Consider the following 23,359-nt stretch of genomic DNA (forward strand, 5'->3'; position numbering starts at 1 on the left):
TACATAATAGGCATTGTTATTATTATAATCCCAACCTAAATAATTTACGAGCATACGTTGTCTGGTAATGTTACAGAATATTTTTATCATATGATTTTAATATCATAGATAAAGCAATGTTTCTTAGTTTGGTAAGTTCAATGTTTGATGATTGTTTATTTTAAACATTTATTGAAAATTTATGTATGTATAAATTTATGGTATGGATTGTTTTTTATTATTTTTGTTATTTCTTTATTTTTTTGTGATCTAACCTGTTATATCAACAACTTAAAGCAATTGTTTCTGCAGTTTTTGCTTCTGCTTGGAATAAGCAATGCATTGGGTGAGTATAAGATTACATTTTATAAATATTTTAAAATAACGAAAAGCTTTTCTTTTTAAGCCATTGCCATGACACTACTTTAAATATTTCTGTATGACTGTTCTTAAGAACTACAATGTATGACATTGCATTTCAAACAGGGATGGTGTGGTGAATGCACCTTATATGTCTTTTTATACACAATATAGCTTTTATTTATCTCTTCAAATACATTAAAAAGATTGAACTAACAACAAAGAGAAGAAAGTAATCAGAAAAACCACTTTCATTTAAAACATGCTAAAAGTAAAACTGCCAAATAAAAACATGACCAATTAACAAACCCTGTAAAAATATTTTTAACAGGGAACACAAAGTATCTGCTCATATATGGGGATTCCCCATATGCAACCACAGTCAATGGCATCAGTTTAAAGGACATTGTAGGAATATACACACTCACAAAGCCTGATGAATATACTCAAGTTGTACCAGCGCTTGGTAGAGTGTTCAAGATATATCAGGAACAGGAGAGATGGATAATATTGAAGTACACGGAGAATCCTAAGTTTGATCCTCAAATACAGGTAATGACATGTTTAGCTTTGGGTAAGGCTTTGTTTTTATAAGGAGATTTATAAGTATCAAAACCTGCTATGGGCACAAGGTGTATAAAGGAGAGAACCCGTGATTTAAGACAAGCGGTGCCAAAATAGAAATATTTTGTTTTTATTTCTTTCAGTTATAATTATCACCATTTTTTACTCTGCCATCGTTTCCACTACACAACAGGATTGTCAAGATGAGGACTATGTTATTTATGCATTCAATACAACATAATCTTTTTTTACCAGATAACTTCTTATGGTGAAATAGATGATCATGCAATTATCTCCATATTAGAGGAAGGGGGTTGGGTGGCTATCCCTAATATTCATGTGGCTTCTTTTACCAATGAAGGTGACAAAATAGGAGGAGATATATTACAGTGAATGATTATTGCTTCATCCTCATGTGGCCAGAAAACGGCAGTCGTTTATAACGGTGGTGCCATGTTTCATACACCTTGTGCCAGTCTATGAGCTGTCTGTTTAATATTAACAATGAATTTACCAAAATTTAGAAATGAGGTAAAAGAAAAGTTTACTGTTAAAAATGGTGTCCTGTATTTCTGTATCGAGAATTAAAGCTTTTGTTGGGAAATAAACAGTTGGAAAACACTGTTTAAAGAGGTGAAAAATACTGATTTTATTTTTATACAAACAGGTGAACTAATGAAGGTATTTGGACCTGGGAATTATATTGCCTTCAACATTCCTTTAAGTAAAACATTAGCCCAAGCAGCATGTAGATCTGTGGATGCAAACCTCGTTCTGCCAATTACTGAGGCATTGAATCAATTCTTGGTAACTTTGACTGAGTTCGACCAAACTTATTGGACAGGTGAAACAATATATGCAGAGTGCCATTTATCGATTGCCTAATTAGGATAAAACAAAAGTAACAGTTTAATGATTGCATTTTTTTATTCTGGTTTTACCAAACACACTTTAATTCACCATTGTAACTGATGTTTTATCCTATACTTTTTATTCTCAGCCTGCTTTTAACAACTGTCATTTTGCTGTTGATTTTATTTGTTTAAAACAATTTGAACTTGGCTATAGTTTTTTAAAAAGACAAATTAAAAAAATTACTAAAAAAGGACAAAAGCATAAAAAATTACAAAAATGTTACCTCATTTGTGATATCTGGCTTAATGTTGCAGATATGTTGTTTTAGGTTTTAAATCGAATGTTAGTTCTGGATGGGAATTTAAACTTGGTAATGCTGAAGGCTCATTGTCTGAAATACCAATTCATTATGATGTCACAACCCCCGGTTGTTTGGTCATAAATAAGAATGAATTCAAAATATCATCTTGTGAAGAAACGCATTTCTTTATCTGTGAATCAAGTAGGTTTTATGATGTAACCAATCTTTGGTCCCAGTATATTGAATAAAATTACTTATCCTTTCGGGCACCGTGGCACAGTGGTTAGAATGTCAGTGACCCGCAAACATGCAATAGCAATTACTTCTATCACTTTAGCACTAATGGGTTGTAAATCACCTTTGCTGTAATTGTTGCAAAATGCCATCTTTGCCATAGTTGTTGGAAACAACTGACATTTCTCTATATTATATCCATTAAACAATTGTACGTAATCAATTTCTTCACAGGATTTTATCCTCATAGAGAATACTGGTACAAGGTATATGATTACCCACGCACATTTCAAGAGGCTTCTGTTGCATGTAAGGCTGCCTATAATAGCAGTTTACTGCCTTGGGTTACTTCACAGAACTTCATTGACAAGCTTACTCAACTATATGGTTATAAAGAACTGTATTGGTCAGGTGAGATTGTTGTGTGTCTGGTGTTTAATTTAGTTGAAAATTGTATATGTGTGTCTGGTATAAGAAGACACACAGATTATAACATGACAGTGAGCATGAGGTGCATGAGTACACCATGTGCGTCTGGTGTATAAAAAGACACCCAATTTGACAATGAGCATGAGGTGTATGTATGCACAATGTAAGCCTGCTAACATAAGAAGTCTCTCATGTGTAACTAGAAATGGAGCTTATGTTATATGAACACATCATGTACTTTTATATATAGAAAAACTCCAATATTAATGTAGACTTAATTGTTCCTCTTCAGCTTTTAGATACGATGATACTACCGAAAGTTATAACGTACCTGGTGAACCATCTGCTAAGATAGTATGGGAAGACGGACAACCTAGTTGGGGTGATTGCGTTGTGGGAAACAACATTGGAAAGGGGGTATCTGTTCAGTGTAACTTAGAACACTTCTTTATTTGTGTGAGGCCCATATCAGTTGGTAAGTTTAGATGGAAACTTTTTCTTATTTCCAGAATAAGATTTATATTATAAGCAGCTGGCCTTAAACTAATATTCTGTAGACTAGAGGCAGCCACTCTAACCACATTATAGCTGTCTATTAAAGTAAAATTTAAAATAGTTCCTAGATTTTTTTCTGATAAGCTATAAGCCTTAAACCATATTTAAGTCTGAAAATTCTAAACAAAAAGAGATCGCCATTCAACTACAGTATGGATCCCCTTCGTCTAAATGGCTAAGCTATGTTTGATCTAGTCGAAGAACAACGGAACTAAATTAACAAACTTGTTTTTAATTTTAAATTAATTCAAAGAATCTCTTGTTTTCGAACAAAAAATTAAATTATTTTTTTTTATTTTTTTAGAAATAAACAACTTACAAAAAAGAGACAATGTATGGCTTTGGTCTTCCACTACAAAATACAACTCAACAAATGCAGAATTGTTATGTAATCAATTGTTACAACAACAGTTAACCATTAAGGACCATTATTCATTAATGAGAGCTATCAAAGTGTTTTATAAAGAATCATCGGGGTCTAAGGTATGACAGGGCTGCTATAGTTGTTTTAATGATAATTTCTCCCTCTTCGTTGCTTTTATTAATATTATCTCAGTATACTATTTTTAAAGATAAAGAAATTGTTAAACTGTTATACGTATAAGATACCGGTGTAACATGATAATAATGACTTTCATTTTGCTGGCAATTCCCTTCCCTTGTTGCCTTTAATTTAATTTTTGTTATCATCTTCAATAGAATATTTTCCCCCACTTATTTTTGGTTTTTGTTTAAAGTTTTCCCCACTTATTTTTGGAACACAATTCTCTTTCCTGTGTTTGTAAAATTTTGTTGTTATGTTTGTTTGCTTTAATGTTTCAGGCTCTTCGTAATTATTTAACTTCTTTGACTTTCTGATTAACATATTCAGTTAAGTTATGATACCATAATCAGCTTTAACGTTACAGTTTTGGGTTTCCCTTGCACCAAACATAGCAATAGTGAATGGATTTGTATCTTTTAATCAGCCAATCACGCCCAGGGACACAGGATTATGCTCGGTTGTTACGGTAACAGATGATTCTCCAATATTTTCATGGTCTCCGTGTGGTGAAAAAGTTTATGCTGCTTGTGAGACATGTAAGTTGTGAGTATGTATGAGCAATTGAATAGAACTTGCTTGTCCTCAAGTGTTTACAGGGTAACCACAGTCATTACAGAAATTTTTAACTGTTTTGTTGTAAAGTATGGCTGGCAATTAAGACAACCCAAAAAGGACCAGCGGGTTAAAGAAAGTTATGTTAAGTGTCTTTCCCACAAACACAATTGCTAACAATGGTGGCAGCATAGAGCATTAAACTCTGGGTAAGCAGGGCAAACCATTTAGCAATGACACTGTCTAAATTTCTATTCCGAAAGTGTGGTAAACTGCCTTGGTCTAAACCCCATTTATTTGATTTTATTTTAGACAATCTTCACAACTTGTCGCGCAACGCCAACAAAGACTGTCCTTCTGGTTTCTTATTCATTACCGACAACAATTGTTTTGGTTGGGTAAGCACGCCTTCATCATGGTCCGTCGCACAAGCAACTTGTTCAAAGTTTGTTTCGCAAGCTGAAATAATACATTCATCCAAGATATCTAGATTTCATCTCCCCACTTATATGAAACTCAACAATATAACATCTTTATGGTCGGGCTTCTGCGGAGATGGTAAGAGTTTGACGCTTTTTTAAAAATAATTGTTTTAGGCATACACTAATAAAATACTTTTATTTTATTATGCATACTCAATGGGTAATGAACAAACTCTAGTTTACATCCCATGATCCTGCTTTGGCTTGCCCTATAACCTTATTTTTACAGAATTAGATACATAATACTTATTACATTCAGTAATACATAGTAATAACTATAATAGGTGATGGGCCAACTCTGCCTTACTTTTTACGCCTCTGTCCTGCCATACTATACAACCTCACCCTTATAGAATGCCATTCATATCACAGTGCTAAGCATTATCCATAATACGAAAAGACATTTAATCATTTTAAAAAAGTCTGTTACTAGTTTTCACTCTACTTTTCTCCGCATTTCTCTTACACTTCCACCTCATTTTATTTATTTGATCCTTTAAAAACTCTATGTTATCAGTTTCTACTCTGCTTCCTTTTCTCTGCATTTCTCTAACAATCCCACCTCCTAGCTCCCTTGGCTCGTCATGCTGTAGTAGACCGGAACGCCCAACCCATATAGAATTAAATATCTGCTATGCTATTTGCTTAACCAATTATCCACACTTTGCAGGCACAAACCAAACAGTATTTGCAATCAACAAATATAATACGAATTTCCAGCACACACAGGTTGTAAACTATGGTGATTGTCTTGTTTATAGTTTAAACAATGGCACTCATGTTTCACAATGGAATGAGAAACTTCCATTTCTGTGCGTTTCAGGAAGAGTGAGTGCAGTTTATTGTGTTAACATTATAAGTAAAATTATGCAATCAAACCAACCACAAGTCATGTTTGACTATTCACAGACTGTAATAGCGTCAACAACTCGACTGTGGGCATGACAGTAACAACCATGGATAAGTCACTTAAGTAACCAATCCAACCAAAAGTCATGTCTGCTTATCCACAGACTGTAATAGCTTTAACAACTTGACTGTAGACATGGGAGTAACAACCATGGATAAGTCGCTCAAAATCCCACCTACCATGACAAAAATCAAAATTAGAGCCAAAAGTAATGTCCCCCTATCTATACACTTCATTGGCATTTGCAACTGTTCAATAGGCAGTTTGTACCATAGGGGGAATATGTATCCTTGTATAAGGCAGACTTCAAAACCAAAAATAACATAACAATAAAATAATTAATTAAACTTTTTGTCATAGGAAGCAATCAACCAATCCCTTACAGAAGTTTACAATGATGTTGTCTCATTATACCAATCTAATGCATGTCCTGACAACCATATACTTATGGAATCTGCCTGCATTGGTATCAGTCAATCAAACAATTCTTGGTCCCATAGTTGCCATGGTGACAAACCAACGTTTTATTCCGAACAAAACCATCAGCTTATTGTCAATTTAATTGATGTTAACAAGTGGCTTGTGGGTTCAAGGTAAGCTTTACTGGTTTCTAAATGTTGACCATCATATATGTATATTTATATGGGCGTGTGGTTTGTTAGTTATTTTCAAAGGTACAGCAGTAGTATACTGGAAAGTAAAAAAGGTTTAGCTGTTAATACTATTTTTAGTATGATGCCATGTAGATACTTTAATCTCCAAATTGTTTAAAAAACAAACATGGTCAATTTTTTTCCTACTATTTCTAACACATGAATTGTAATCGTAATCTTTTTGTCAACATTTGTCAGAATGTGGATTGGTTTATATGAAGAAAATGCTAATTTAAAATCAACCAATGGCGTGCTTAACTTTACATCATGGGGAAGTCCCCAAGATGACATCAATAGTCCTTGTATTTCTATGGATGCAAATGGGGAGTGGTGGAAGGAAGATTGCTCTTTGAGAAAATATTCCCTCTGTGCTGTGAAGCAATGTTATAAAGATACACCGCAACTTTACAATGGCGATGTATGTAGAATGTAGTTAATGTGTAATACCGAAATAACATAGGTTTCTTCTTATACACTAGACACACATGGTGTATTCATACATCTCATGCTCACTGTCAAGTAACAACATAAGTGTCTTCTTGTACACCACACACACACGGCGCATCACTTGACAGTGAACATGATTTCATTTTCACGTATATTTAACAAACAAATTTTAGTTGATCTTTCCAACCTCCACAGATACAACACACAAGATCTGGATTTGTTTGCAAACAATGGAATGATGACATCACAAACAGCAGCCACAATTATTGTCGTTCATTTGGAGATTACTTTTCCCCTTACTGTCTCACTACAGATCAAAATATGTAGTAAGTTAATCATATTAAAATCATTTTCCAATATTCTGTGTTTCCGGAAATGTCATGCTGCATCATCTTACCCAATTAAAATAATAAAACATGTAGAATGGAAATACTTTAATTTATGTAATGCTTTGTTATATTTTTACCCTTTTAGGTAAAATTTTACTTTTTTTCAGCTTAGAGTCATGTGACATTCCTCATTGTGATGTCAAAATGCAAGAAAATAATGACATCATAATCAAAAGTGATTTATCGAGCGCTGGCATCACAGTTAGTTGTTATGAAGAAACAATGCTAACTAATTGTAAATGTAATAATGAACATTGTTATGGTGTATATCCTACAGACAACATGAACGGGTGTGAAGTTAAACTCAAACCTTTATTAGATCATAATGTTCAAACTGGAGGTAAGAATGAAGTTTATTTGGTACTTTTTCCAAGCTCACAAATCATTTACAATCAAATGCTATGAATTACAAAACCTGACAAAAATCAAGTCCAACAAACTCCTTTAATTTGTCACACAATTTATTTTTAAAGCCCACTAATTATTTTTAACTACATCAAAAAATTATTTTGTTAAAGTTACTTTATATTTTCATTAGCATTTTTATTTATCTTTGAACATTTTTAAATCTAGCCACCTTTTTCTTTCAGTAAATGCCTTTTGTCGTTCTTTGAATAATTATGTTTCAACCCGAACCCTTGTTTCGTTTGACAACCTTGTTAGTCATGTGACCTGCCCTTCTTTCATGCGATTAGCCGGTTGTTTCTATGGCGACACCATGAATTCTACACCAAGGTATAAATGAATGTAACTTATTTATCCTGGAGTAGCGACCAAAGGCAGTTGTTATAGCACGGGTGTACTGTTACGCATCTCATGCCCTCCTATTAGTAAATTTTAGGTCATGAACTCATAAAGTCTAGGCTAGACAGAGATGCACTAACCACTTCCTTCTAATTCTTTCTTGTTTTCAGATCTGACTTTGGTATTGCTACAATTGAAGGTTTGGCTTGCTTTAGTAAAAATGGAAGTGAGTCTCTTACTACAACTGCCGTATGTATGGCTAGCCACCCAATACTTAACAACCAAGGGGGTAATATGATGAACATGGAATCTGGGGTTGCTTCTTTTACATCAAGCACATCAGCGTTTATTTCTTTAACACAGATGGGATTTAAAACACTTTGTTTCTGGGTATTGGTTGAGGAGCTCGGCACAATTGTATTTGCTGCTGAAGATGGTTTGAGTCCTTTTATATCTGTTGCTGCAAGTGAGAATGAAGACGCTGTATTTGTGTATAATGGAGAATCAGTGACATTCAATGCAAACCTGCTCTTGGATGGGCAGTGGCATTTATTATGTATGGGATATTCAAACCCTGAAATGGAAATTACTAAATGCGGACTTTTAATTGATGGTGTGGTGGCTGCTATTACATCACAATCAACCAATTGTGACCTTAATAACTTCAAAGGACACTTCATATTTGGCTCAGGTCAAGTTTTCAACCACAACATCACTTATAAGAACGGTACAACTGCTACAGTAAAACCAAAAGTAAACATAGGAGAGCATAGTAACTTTCTAAAGCAGTTTTCTGGCCAGATTGGTTACATAAGTGCATATAATAAAGCTATGAGCGTTTCAGACATAAGGAACCTACAGTTTCAATGTAAAAGTGGGGAAAACTTCCAGAATGTATTGGTTGGTTCTTATGCTGGGTTTGGACTGGTTGAGTTGGATAGATCTACAGTTCCTTGTGATTTGAGTAAAGTTCGTTACCAGTTTTCAACAACTGTTGGTTTAAGGCAAGAAGATGATAATGTTGTTATTGCTGTTGATGTCAATTCTGTTGATGTTGATTCTTTGATTTCAATGGAAGCTTCCTTGTTTCTCGTTGATGTATCTTATCATTCAACCACAAGGTAAAACTAAAAATACTTTTAATAAAATTTTTGAAATTGCTGTTCTGCTAAAAACTTCATTGAAATCTCCCTAAATCGCAAATAGAATAAAGTTCCATTTTTACTAGGAGAGCACTATAATACTTATCCTATCAGGAGAATGGGTTTTTTAGGTTTTCTAAATTCTGTTTATTTCATAATTTAGTCCCACCAAGAATTTGCCGCAAAAACATGCCGCTGTCGCCTCAAACACCAAGTTAACTTTCACAATTAACAATGTTGGGTATGGAGATACATATACAGTGATGACCACAGTAAAAACTAATAGTATTTACCTGGAAACAATGGAACCAGTCATATCCTCTGCTACCATTGATACACAACCTGCCCCTGTAACTAATATAAGGTAAGTTCTTGTTTTGCAACTCAGGTGAAGTTATATGTTATGTATGCTGTTATGAGTATATCAATAGTTGCTGTTTTAGGAAACTTTTGGTGAACATACACTAAAATAATTTACCTTTTACAATACCAGCCAAATTATATGTTGATTCACTTTTAGACATAGGGCATAAAAACACTGTCATAATTAAGGGCGTGTTTGTTAAACAATGTATTTTCTCTACAGAGAGAAAGAAGGATTACCTCAAGTTGGCAGTAGCACCGTTGTGTGGTCTACACCACCTGGCAATAGAACATCTTACAATGTATTTGTTCACACAAGTCTAGGGTCGATTGTTAGTTTGATATATAGTGGAACAGTTGAAGGACAAGCCACAGAGTTTACAGTTGGTAAGTTTTATGGATTTAAAATGTAAACGTTGATATATGCAAGTAACCATAGAGTTCGTGGGGTTAAATCTTACTGTAAGTATGTTCTAACAAATTGCTTTATGGTATCCAAACTGGTAGACTTTCAGTTCTGCACGGTGTACAAGTGATAAATAAACAATTACTTACTATTCTAAAATGGTGAGGTCTTACAGGGTGGTATACAAGTGATATGTGCAAACAGTTAGCGCTCTAACTCTGAACAATTACATTTTATTGTGCAACACTCTGGGTGCCCGTGTAATGGGTCAGCTCTGACCCAAATCCTAAACCCTTTTACCCCCTTTTTGCTCTCACCTATATAAAATACAAACACTTACTTAAATATTTTTTAGATGGATCTTTAAACTTGGACAATCGAGTCAACCCTGGTCAGAACTACATATTTGCCATCCAAGCTATATATGGGAGCATGAACACCACTCTTGCATCTTTCACTGGTACTACTCAACCTGCACCACCTTCTGTGTCAAGCTTCAGAACAATTAACACAAGAAGAAGAGGGGTTGTTATTATGGGGGTGTTCTGGGGTTCCACGTTTTCTAAATATATTGATCACTACAATGTTTCCCTGAGAGGTAAGTTATGTATTAGTAAACTATGGTGTATTACATGATGTTGTTATGGTGGAACATTATTCTAAAAAAAGATATGTAAAACAATGTACATTTAACATGGATGTTTTTCTAATTCCTATACACAAGTGCGGCGTTAATACTTACACTTCATGCTCACTGCCAAGATATAGCCTACCACTTTTTTTCACTCACCAGGCACACTTGGTCTATCTTTACTCATTATGCTCACTCCTTAGGTAAACTTATACCTTCCTGTGTGTAATTGAAACCATTTATCCATCACAGTACAAGGACAGGCGAATGCAAGCTACATGATAGTTGATGCGAATAAGAATTTTGCCCATTTTTCTAACTTACTTCCAAGCACAATGTATGAGGTGTCAGTAAGAAGTTACTCCGGGGACAAAATAAGTTTAGCTTCAAGTGCTCTAGCGACATCAGGTGTCAGTTCTGATTTTCTCATCTTCGTTGAAAGGTAAAAACATGTGTCTGTATGCATACTTCATTCTCAATAAAGCATTATAAGATGGGTTTCTTATTGAACAACATGCTCACATGGTGTATACATACACCCCATGCTCACTGTTAAGTTTAAAGTGATTACCTTCTTATACACCAGACTCATGTGATGTATTTATACACCTCATGATCACTGCATATCTAACCATTTCTATAAACAGCTTTAAACCAGTTTATTGCATTGTTCAACTTCAGGATAAACAACCTTTCTTCACAAGTTACATGGGATGTATCTTTTCACTGCCATAAATACAAAGTCTCTGTAAGTATATTCACTGGGATATCAGCTGATACAGTGGAGCAATGCAAACAACAAACAACTTACACTGAGGAGATATATTGTACTGAATATATCAGAGGGTTTACTAAACAGTTGAAAACCAATGTAACTGCATCTGTACAAGGTTGGTGCATAGCTTGAATACAGTCATTTACAGGTATAGTCATTTCAACTTATAAAGTAGTAACATGCCAACTAATTCTCAATTTCAAAGTCCAATGGCATGTTGTAAGTTAGGTCCTCGCTCTTATAGAATAACAATATAAAACTAATTTATTTTAGTTGGTACTTTATATACTGGGTTGAAACATTAAAACTGGAACAAAAATTTATTTTTTTGCTACCGTTTCGTTTGAAACATGTTTTCCCCCTTTTCCTGTAATTAATTTAGTAAAAGGCTATTGACTTAAACATATGAGTTTGCAGGTTGCTTATACCAAGTGTTTGTTCTACATTACCCTGATGACAACACAGAAGTTTCGGATTCACAGCTGATTGCTGAGTTTTCAAACCCAAACTCTCTATTGGCCCCTAGTGGTTTAGTGATCGAAACTGTCAGCCAATCAGAGATTAGAGTGGAATGGACTGAGGCCGAAGCAGCGCAAGAAGTTGATAGATACTTGGTGAGTGAAATACTTAGAATGAACTATTGTAAAGTATTTATTGTTATGGGGCGGGGCAACAACAGTTGTTATATCTTGGGTGTTCTGTTTCACACACCCCATGCTTGCCTACAAGTTACCATGTATGTACCTTTATGTAACTTGAAAAGTAATTTATTAATAATACTGATTAATGTTCATTCAAAAAAATGTAGGTTCTCCCCAGGTTTGGCACCAATGACCCTAACCAAACAGATATAAGGCTTACTAAGCTAATGTATTGTGGTTGCAGGTTCAAGTATCTGTTGTGGGAAACTCCATACCCATCCAACAGTTGTACATTGGGGAAAGCACCCATGTTGTCATTAAAAACCTCTCACCCGCCACTCATTATGATGTCACAGTGACATCACTACGAATGTGGGAGAGTGGACCACAAAGTCACGCCAAAGGTTGGACAAAAAGTTTGAACGAGCAAATTTATTCATGGTCTGAATGGATGGACTTTGGAAAGGTGATTTTGATGATTGGGTATTGATTGGGTAGTATATATCATGTAAGTGCCAGCATACGCATAGTTTAAATCAAGTATACTCTGTGTACCAACTTTACAGTGTACAAGTACTCTGCAAATGTACAAGAACTCTGCAAATGTGTAATTGGGTGCAATGTATTAAGTTAATATAACGTTATCACTTTTGTTTTGTAAATTTCTTTAATATCATCAGTTAGAATAAAAAAGTTATTTTTTTGAAGTTTTAAGTTTGTGCAACTTGAACAGACTAATGATCCCAAGTTAACCAAGTGTTGATTTATAACCATTCCATGTACAGTGTTCAGTATCATGTGGGACTTCATCTACACAAACAAGATCCCGCTATTGTCTTGATCCATCTTCAACCATTGTACCTCCTGTACATGATGATGTCATTAATTGTGTCGGTGATGTCATAGAAGTCAAGCATTGTGATGTCATAATGTGTCCAGTTAATGGTGGTTGGTCAAAGTGGTCAGATTATAGCAGTGTAAGTTTTATAAAACAAATATTTATATTGTTTATAGTAGCTATTTTAAACAATGTAAGAATGGATCTGTGTATAAAGGGTTTAATACCAATGTTTTGTTGATACGCCATGTTGTTTTACTTTGTAGGACCTCACTCATATAGAGTACAAAAAAAAATATAGCGTTTATTTATCCGTGTTATAGTTTAAGACAATGTACTGTCCTTTTTTTATTTTTAGGCGAAATGTATTCCTCTATTACTACTAGTGGTTGGACTTGATATTTGTTGGTTACGTTATTTTTGTTGGTTACGTTTTTGTAGCACCAGATCATGTACTACCTTTTAGTTCAATACTGAGTTTATATGTTGCTGTTAATTTCCTAGTGTTCCTCAACATGTGGTATCAACACAACATCAGTAAGAACAAGAGAATGTACCAACCCATCACCAACAAATGGAGGAAGTCATTGTTATGGAAATAAGGTCAGTTGTTTTAACATTAATATGCCCATAGTTCAGTGGTGTTATGTTTGGTAGAAATATATTTATTCTGCGTTAAATTCCTTATTAGGCTGGTGCTGCTAACACCTACAATTTATTTGAAACCCTTTTTTTAAAAGAATGAAGTATACAAACACTATACTGTTTATTGACCCCCTTAGTGGTTCGTTTAAAATCCATTCTCTTCGTTGTATTAATCAATCTAATCTTCGCCACTGCATTCTAAGAGTTAAATAAATTACGTTATGTCTTAACATATTTAGTATAACATAAATTCTCAGACTGAAACTCGTTTGTGTGGTGCTCTCTACTGCCATCAACCTGGTGTTTGGTCATCATGGGTTACGCATCACCGATGTAGTCGCTCATGCGGAAATGGTGTCATTGCAAGATACCGGGAATGCAAGAAAAGTAATTATGATGTCACAGAGTGCATTGGGAAAGATAATGATGTCATTGCCTGCAATCTTGGAGAGGTAATGTCCTCAGTCGGATTACATGTTATCATTTTATTTTTATGTATTAAAATGCCATTTTTATACAAAATATATTATTTTTCCTATTTGCATTTTTTCTAGTGCCCGGTTGATGGTTTATGGTCACCATGGCAACCATGGTCGTTATGTCTCATTCCGTGTGGAGTCATCAATTCATCACGTGTTCGAGTGTGTGGCTCTCCTGCTCCATCTAATGGTGGAAGGTATTGTGAGGGTTCGGACAATGATCTTGAGGTTAGTCAGGTTACAGCTCAACAGTGAGCATGATTGATTAAATTTATCCTTATGTGATAGAGCAGTGACAGTCATTTTTAAAAATTTGTTTTATTTTTTAATGTATGGTTGACAATTACGATAACCCATAGGTGGGAAAGGATCCCATTATATTATAATAACAATGCACTTTAATAGCAAACAGAGCATCGCCGATGCAAAGCAACAAACCCATGCCCAGGAACCTACCACTGGGGGGCATGGTCCACGTTCAGTCATTGTCCAGCTACTTGCGGACAATCAGCGATGACATCACGCACTAGAACATGTGTCTGGAATGAACCAGAGTTTGGGGACTTTCCCTGTGCCGAGAACGAAAGGGAGAGTGTTTACTGTGGGGTTTTAGAATGCCCGATACATGGTTGGTGGTTTATGGTTATATTTTTTTGCCAGGCCTTACTCTCAAATCCTGAAGTGCTTTGTGTTAAGATTTATTTATATATATTATGTATAGGAAGCACAGGCACACCTAGCGAGGATGATTAAAATTATAGTAGTTTTATAAATACCCTTAATATTTGCTAGTGTAATATATCATGTAACACATAACCTTGAAGAGAATTATTGAAGTAGAAAATGGAAGTTTTCACAATAGTAATTAATATGTGACAAATATTTTTTATCACATATCATTAAATAAATAATTTTGTCTGTTTTAGGTGGTTGGGGTGAGTGGGTGAATTGGAGTCCCTGCTCTGTTGAATGTGGGGTTAGTAAGAAGGTTAGAATTCGACTATGTAACAACCCCACCCCTACTGCAGGGGGTAACCCATGCTTTGGGTCAGAAACTGGTTCCCAGGTTGACGAAGAAGTTTGTAAGGGTGAAGCTTGCCCCCCTGGGAGGTTGGTGTTTTTATAAATCACTGTTACAAAAAATGATTTAATTTATCATTACCTTTGTATTACCCATTTGCGCATTTATAAATGTATTTTTTGTTAAAACAAAGGTTTTTGTTTGATTTGTTTAATATATTATTTCAACAGGTTTATTTCCGATTGGAAACCTCGTGTTTGTTCTTCGGTCATCACTAAGTTCAGGAATTCTCGTTGGGAGGAAACAAGAGCAGGGAAGACACAAACTGCTCCTTGTCCTCCAGAACAATCAGGGATTGCTTGGAGAAGATGCGCTCAAACCGGGGTCTGGATGGAAGAAGATTATTCTGGGTGCGTGAGGATTGACTTAATGGTAAGTGGAAAAGATGATCATTGTGTTCTTTTAATAATTACACCGATCAAGAAGATGTTTTTATAATAATTAAACGGATATTGTATATTTCGTTGTAAAATCAAGATTTTTTTATAATGAATAAAATATGTACTTGGCAAATAAATTATTACCATGTAGGGGGTTTATGTTTTTGACGGTTGTGTAGAGAAATATAGTGTTATTCAGTAAGACAGGGGTGTCTTAATCTTTAAAAGTCACAAAGCATTATACTTCTCGTCATTACCTTGTTTTTTTTACAACACACATTACAACATAACAGATGCAAACACATCAACAAATCAAAGCTATTTTTAAAGCAAATGAATTCCTGTAATTGTAATCTTCTCCTAGAAAATAAAAGAATTCTTGGCGAATGAAACTCATGACAGCAAAGGTTTTAAACAAGGAATAACAAACCTCAACGCTTATTTAGCTGATGATGTAAATGGGAATGGTTTGGTTACAACAGGTGACCTTATAACAGTGCAAGGTTAGTGGGTTCTGTTGTGCTTTACACAATTTATCACTAAATTTTTATTTTGGGTGTTGTGGCACAGTGATCCATAAATTCTAAATGATAATTTGTTCTGAGAATCGTCCAACTTTATAAGGTCAAGATCATGGCCAGATTCACAGACAAGATCATGGCCAGATTCACAGACAAGATCATGGCCAGATTCACAGACAAGATGATGGCCAGATTCACAGAATTTATTACACTTGCTTATTCCTTAGATATCCTATCCAACCTTACGTCATGGGAGCCATTTAAATTTGATGACATCACAAGAAGTAACAGATTAGAATTCATGAGTTCGGTAACTTCAGTTGTGGACCGAGTGACGCAATTAAAATATTTCAAAGTTTGGAAAGATTTGGACAATGGCGTGTTTCGGAAACTGTTTCAGGTTTGAGTAAATATTTTAAATGTTTTCATTAAGAATAATTAAGATTAAGATTAAAATTAAGATGATAATAATTAAGATAACGAATCAGATATAGTTTTGATTCTTGTGATAATAGTGATCAAGTATAGTTCCTTTTGCAACTTTTAAGCTGTAACTATAATACTGGTATAACAATAACCTGTATCTTCATTTTTCAGAACTTCTTATCCACTTTAGACAACAACACTATGCAAGCTTCATCCATTCTTAACCCAGGGACTTTCCCCAAGCACAAAACAAGTTTCAGCAACAATCTAAATGTGATGTTACTTGCGTTATCAAACCATGAACAAACAGTTCAGTTCCCAGAACAAGGAAGTCCACAACTTAGGTTAGTAGACTACTTGTTTGTTATGAACTACCAAACTTGAATATGCATTTATACACAGGAACTTATTTCCTTTTCAAGATAATCTTTTATTGTTTGTTATATTTCATTTAAGCAGTTTTGTAGAAGGGCTTTCATAACATCATGATATATTAATGGTACATCGAATGAAACATTATGAATGATTAATGATATACCTTTATTCCATCACAAAGGAGGGATAAAAGTTTTGTTGAAGTTCCACCTGGAGTAAGTGGAAGTAAAAATAACAGCGAGGTTCGGTTCTCGTTTCTAAAGTTTGATGACACTGATGGTATGATGACCTCACTTCCTGTGACATCACTAAAGAAAGAAGGCCAGTTATCATTTGAGGGAAAAACCCTAAACAGTGCTTTGGTTGGTGTACAACTGCTGGTAGATGGCCAAGTTCAAAAACTTCACAGATTGAATGGATATGTTTACATCACATTTTACCATAAGAGGTATATTAATTGGAACAAAATGTTGACTTAATTAAGATGTTTTAATTAAGGGGTATTAAGGTACAAATTTTAAAGTAACTATGATGCTCTTTTAAGAATGTTTCTTTATAAAGGAAATCAAGGGACCATGTTTGTGTTTTTATCGACTACACATCTGAGGATGTTTTGTTCAATGACGACGGTTGTGAAGTGTGGAGAAAAAGAGATGACCGGACAATTTGTCGATGCAACCATGTGACAACCTTTGCTTTGTTGAGTCATGATGTTTATGATATGGAGTGGCAGCAAGTGATTGTAGTTGATGAATACAGGTGATGTGGTGATGTGGGTAGAGGGTGGTATTGCTTGCTTAATGCAATGTATGTTTTAAAGCAGTGACACAGCACATATGGATTATACAAATTTGTTGGTAGTATGCCAAACATTTTTAAACTTAACAAGTTAGACAAATTTAGGCAATACATGCCAAAAGTTTTTGGTGATCATTGTAAGCTAGTAATAGTTTTTCTGATGCGTCATTGTTATAGCATATTGTTTGAACAAGACATAATTCTAAAGTAGCAAAACTGTTTTTTTTAATTCTTGTGTATTTTGAAACCCAATACAAAACAAAGAGTATTGTAATCTAATTCAGTAACCATTTATTTCATTTCTTATAGATTCCTTATCAGTGTGGGCAGTTATGTTTCTCTTGGTTTACTTGCTATTATGCTGGTTCTTCTGCTGGTACCACAGTCTGTTTCAGTAAAGTTTACCTTGATACCAATCAACACTGTATTATCAGGTATAGTATAAATGTAAATGCATGTTGTCATTTAACTATGCATTGTATATCTAGGTGATTATTCAGAAGAAAAGGGTGTTTCAAATAGGTTTAATATTTGCTGTATATTATCTGTTTTTTCGGTATGAAGTTTGATGAACTGGTTAGTAACTTAATTGGTAAAAAAGTTACTGTTAGGTGTCTTGGCTAAAGACACATGTCAACCATGGTTGCAGTACCAAGCATTAAACTTGTTTTTCTCTAGCTACAAGTAAAGCATTCTTATTTCATGGAACTGACGCCACAATAATATACATTGTTGTGCAATTTACTAATACCCATTCATCTTTATACTCACAGCAATCCTACGTCATGTTGGGGTGGTGTGTGTTCTTTACTTATCCAGCTCAACTGTGTTGTGTGTTGCTGTAGCATCACTAGTAATGTATGCTTGCATAGTTCAATGTGTGTGGGCAACATTACATATACATGTTGTTCATACGAGTGCACTGGCACAAGTGGAGCATGGGTGAGTTGTCCAAAAATATGGGTGTCTTTTTTATACCAAATACGCATGGTGTATTTATACACCTAATTCTCACTGTCCAGTTAAAACATGGCTGTCCTCTTATACACCAGACACACATGGTTTATTCATACACCTAATTCTTACTGTCCAGTTATGACATGGGTGTCTTCTTGTTCATCAGAGTCTGGCCAGACACATATCTTTTGTTGACTACATTATTGTTGCCAAGCGCACATTTTACATAGCATAGTCTGATTATAAAACTTTTTGTTTCACAGAAAACGGCCATATTATTCTATAACAGCTTGGCTTTTGACACTACTGTGTCCAGCATCTATTATTCTCACGTTTGCTTTGTTCGATTATTCTGGAACTGGGGACAAATATCAACTCGGTTGTGATCAAATAATAACCACATACGTCACTTTGCCAGCTATTTGTTTATGCGCATTTGTGGCTGTGACATCATTGTTTATTTTGGTTCGAACTTCCCGCCATTTTTATCGCGTTTACGACGATCTGAAACCGATCACAGCACGAAGGTAGGTTACCCAGTCATACGAAACGAAAACCTGTGTTATAATGACTGTCGTTGCCCCGCCAATCGAGTTTCATTCATTTATTCATAGTGTCTTATGACGAAACAATCGTTGCGCAATTCCTAAATATTTTACTTATTACGTCATACACAGATTAGAGCAACGCCTCTGGTTGGGTGGATTTTGGTTCTTCATAAACACTGCTTGTGTCGTCACAACACTTGTCGTCTGCTTCAATAAATCAACGGCAAATCCCGTCCAGGTTTCATTAGTTTTTGCGAGTTGTTTTGTTTTTTTAATTAATTTTAACCGTATACATTGCAAAAGAATTCCTACAAAGTTACCTATGCACTTGCCACGAGGTAAATCGTCTGCGGGACATGTTGCACCGGTGTTAAAATGACTGTCCTTGCCCCGCCACACAAGAATAAATAAGTATAGTCGGGTGGGGGGAGGTAGGACACCTACTCATTATATTTTCTCGTCACATTTGGTAGTAAACAAAGAATATTCGTATATTTATAAAACTGTATCCTCATGACTCCCACAGACCGATCAGGATATTTGGATATTGTGCTAAAGGTATCCCATCTTCCCCCACCTTGCTATACATTCATTTACCTGTACATAAGTTTTGGTGTATTTCTTACCCAATGGTAAAATTTTATTACAGTACCAGTAGCTATAGCCATATATTAGACATCAAAATCAACAAAATTCAACAGATACCGTACGTTATCTTGGTGTTGTTGGAATGCGTGTACCTGCTATACAGTGAACTATGGATGAACAGAGAGATACGTTCGTTCTATCATCGATGTATTGGAGCGAAGCCACCTGTTATTAAGGTCGATTACAAACCACCGAAATATGTGCCTTGATTTGACATTGAGGAAACTGATGTAATATTTGTAAAGGTGCTGTGATTTTTACATTAGTTCTACCCGCTTAAAACTTTCCCCTCTTTTGGTTGCTTTGTAGCTTATTAAACACGGCTTTGTAGAAATATTTAACGCGATGGCAGCACATTTTTGAAAAAATTTGAAGGACAAAAATGTTCCAAAAAAACATGATTTTCTAGTCTAGTGCTGGATTATGTCTAATATGTAGCCAACTACTTAAAGGGCAAGCAATTTCTTTTTAAAATGATTCGTTTTATTGGTATTCTACTGTAGGTAGCAACGCATACATAACCGCAATGATTACACATATACATTCGTATTTGCTGGATGACGTAGTTAATACACACCAGTACAGCTTGGTACGAGTTGGTTGGTTTGTTTGTTTGTTTTTCAACACTTCGTTACTATTTTTGATTTAGGCTTTAAACATTTGTGGCACTTTTTGAGAATATAAGAAAGTTTGACAATGCTTTATGCTGATTATTATATAATCGAAAAAGAGAACATTTTTACATGTTTAAAGGATTTTATTGCTGATTAAGATATTATAAATACGGTTTGTATAAGGCGCATATAGCAATTAAACGAGCGTCCACCATACACACGAATACAAAAAACAGAGTTCTATCCAACCACGACAATTGGTGTTTCGAAACAAAACAAATCATTTCCGTTCGTCTTGGCGTCTTGTAGTTCCCACTTTACCACGACTTTAACATCCGGGTATTCTTTGCTCACTGGCAAAGTGGCGCTGTATAAATATGTTTGGTTGTTCTTCAGCGGGCATTTGATTTGGCTGTTAGGATCCATACAAGCGTCAGGGTTTGGTAAAGGAAAAGGCACCGCAATTCCGTCCAGAATTCCTTTAACGTAAGCGAATGCGTTGTCCGATGCTTCTTTTGTTGCAAACGTGACGTTAACAGTATAGTTGCCGCCCTTCTTTAGCTGGCATGGACTTGTGGTGCAGTTGGAAACTGTTATTCCTGTTATTTTTCCAGCTACCGATCCACAGTCTTTGTATGTAATTGCACATTCACCGAGAACAAGCAAGGCGGCAAACAGCGCAAGACTTTTCATTTTGATTATTACAGAACTAGTTTTAAAAAAACGAAAAGTTTATTTCAAAAATAGTGATTTTAGTAAGATCATCACTTGGGCTGCATATCTCAACAGGCAGTGGACTTATTTTCAACATCGCTGACCAAATAAAACAACTGACTTGATATTTAACTGAACACTACAGAACATGTGCTATTTATCTATTAGTTCTATAAACGCTAGACGACATGCAATATTTCATATTTCGTCAATTCATCTGCTGTTTAAAATGCTGCAACTATCACACAAGAAAATGGCGATAATGTTCAGCGATTATGCATTAACTAATCAACGCACGAACAACACAAGACGGGTCCAAAGTTTACCCGCCTTTTACAGGTAGCATTTGCAAACTTGCATGCATACAACGATCATCGCGTATACAAGCATTGCAGTATGCTTAACAAATGCACTGAATTGTAGCCTATGCGCTGCTGTAACTTGATTTGACTCAACTTCATTTGTCGCCACGGTGTAGCATAATATATAGTAGGGTGGGGAAGATGGTACACCTTTTCCCTGTATTTTTTTCGTCCCATTTGGTAGTAAACTAAGCACAGTCAAAGAATTACAAAACCGTACCCTCACGACCCCCTCAGTCAGGATGTTTTGATGCTATGTGCTCAAGATGTCCCATCTTCCCCACCCTACTATGTGGTCCGGGCGGCATGTACCTGCGCGATAAGCAGAAGGTGTGAACAACTATAACGGCAATCTATAAAATAAACAAAATGAAAGCGACGCGTCTTCATTTCGGTGTTACTTTAAATAAATTAAGGAGCGCCGTCGCGCGTTCATAATAATCACCAACGTTTGCGTAGACGTTAATCAGTACGTAGTTTTTGCAGCGACAATTAGTTTGTTTTTGTTGTACCTTTTATTACTTGTTCGGTCAGTAACAGTATTAGATCTTTCCATTATCGCCCAGCGGGGGTTAGTCATGACCTAAATAGGGCAATTTAATTAAAGAAATCCAGGTCAAAGACTTTTATTTAATTATTAGTTGAAAGGCCGAACACATGTTGCGTTTCTCTTTGGTGAAGAGAAGGTTACGTAATCAGGAAAGCGTTTGCTGAGTCAGAAAAATATAAATCACATGTCATGGGCTTTAGAGTGGAATTCGCTCCGCTCGTTCGATAATGGGGTGATGTTGTGTTTAAACGTTACGTAAGGGGTGGTAGCGAGTGGATTTAGCATTTTTAGTTGATTAGTTAAGTTGTAAGGCGGCCGTTGTTCAGATGTTAATGTAGTAAATAACGTTTTGTAGTTCTAATTTACGGTATTTTACTAAAATTGATAAATTACGAATAATAATTTACTGTTTATATATACAATTGCTTTTTCACTAATGTTTAAACTTGTTTGTAAGCTATATATTCATAAATGACGTGGGACTGTGTTGCATAGGGATTTATGCTAATGCATTAATTAAGTTAAGTTTTTGTTGTGGGGTTTAAACATTGTTTTACTTTTTCATGTTATTTTTTATCATCTACCTTTATCTATTCTCAGTCATAGTTTTAGGTAGACAACTATTTGAACAATATGAAATTGTATTCATTTCTCATCCTGGCTGGTGTTGCAATTTCCATTGCTCATTGCAAAATTAGTATCAAAGACTGTGGGTCAAAATGTGGCAAGATAGATTCTATTGCAGTAACTGACTGCAATACTTCACCATGCAAGCTAAACAAGGGGGAAACGTACACCTTCAATGTCACTTTTACACCAAACGTAGCAGTCAATGCAGCCAAATCATTTGTGTATGGTATTCTGGATGGATTAAAAGTTCCATTTCCAATTTCCCAGCCCAACGCTTGTGTTAATAGCAACATAAACTGCCCGATGAGCAAAGGTACATCATACACATACAGTGCAAAGCTGCCAATCAAGTCTCTCTATCCCGATGTTAAAGTGGTCGTTGAATGGAACTTGGAAGACACCGAAAAAAATGAAAGCATTTTCTGCTTGTTGACCCCCGTTGAAATTGTTGGTTAGATCTGTCATTATCAACTGTAAAGCACCACGTTGAAGTTTATGCAGTCCGAACTTACTAATTCATTATACTTGTGTATATTATTAATCAATGATGTGTTCGTTTGGAAATTAATCTTGTTTTAACATTGCACAGTTTTCAACTGACTTACATTGGTAGATACACAACTTTGAGCTTTACAACATTAACATTTATCATATAGGAATACAAGTTCATAAAAATAGTCACACTGTGTCATACTGTTATGTACCCATATTTTGATTATTAAACTGATAATCGTAGTATGTCAAGGTTGCTCAATTATGTGTATATAATAAATTTAAGTATGAAATCAATAAAGTTATTGTTGTGGCATATATATATATACGAACGGTTTAAGGTCC

At 35.2% G+C, this 23,359-nt stretch overlaps 2 protein-coding genes and 1 pseudogene across 3 annotated transcripts; 2 read left to right on the plus strand and 1 right to left on the minus strand.

The window, feature by feature from the left end:
- The first annotated feature begins 13 nt into the window (after positions 1-13).
- On the plus strand, positions 14-23,315 carry LOC149740685 (uncharacterized). Its single transcript, XM_089873361.1, has 41 exons — positions 14-325; positions 671-891; positions 1,159-1,264; positions 1,571-1,747; positions 2,087-2,260; positions 2,528-2,704; positions 3,015-3,197; positions 3,582-3,760; positions 4,186-4,357; positions 4,686-4,931; positions 5,526-5,683; positions 6,126-6,358; positions 6,617-6,836; positions 7,061-7,191; positions 7,362-7,594; positions 7,845-7,989; positions 8,169-9,119; positions 9,304-9,504; positions 9,727-9,890; positions 10,265-10,507; positions 10,793-10,982; positions 11,222-11,430; positions 11,733-11,929; positions 12,201-12,422; positions 12,742-12,933; positions 13,299-13,397; positions 13,697-13,891; positions 13,994-14,146; positions 14,324-14,546; positions 14,845-15,028; positions 15,170-15,371; positions 15,744-15,882; positions 16,128-16,300; positions 16,498-16,670; positions 16,883-17,149; positions 17,263-17,460; positions 17,809-17,933; positions 18,273-18,441; positions 18,720-18,983; positions 19,134-19,242; positions 19,706-23,315. Exons 1-41 carry the CDS (start codon positions 148-150, stop codon positions 19,859-19,861), a joined length of 8,331 nt encoding a protein of 2,776 aa, XP_089729487.1. The 5' UTR covers positions 14-147; the 3' UTR covers positions 19,862-23,315.
- On the minus strand, positions 20,389-20,959 carry LOC149740686 (NPC intracellular cholesterol transporter 2 pseudogene; annotated as a pseudogene). Its single transcript, XR_016384500.1, has one exon. The product of XR_016384500.1 is annotated as an NPC intracellular cholesterol transporter 2 pseudogene (transcript).
- On the plus strand, positions 22,526-22,978 carry LOC149740687 (NPC intracellular cholesterol transporter 2-like). Its single transcript, XM_089872131.1, has one exon. It carries the CDS (start codon positions 22,526-22,528, stop codon positions 22,976-22,978), a length of 453 nt encoding a protein of 150 aa, XP_089728257.1.
- Positions 23,316-23,359: the final 44 nt, after the last annotated feature.

This window comes from Ciona robusta, chromosome 2 (genome assembly GCF_009617815.1).
Source record: "Ciona robusta chromosome 2, ASM961781v2".
Taxonomy (NCBI): Eukaryota; Metazoa; Chordata; class Ascidiacea; order Phlebobranchia; family Cionidae; genus Ciona; species Ciona robusta.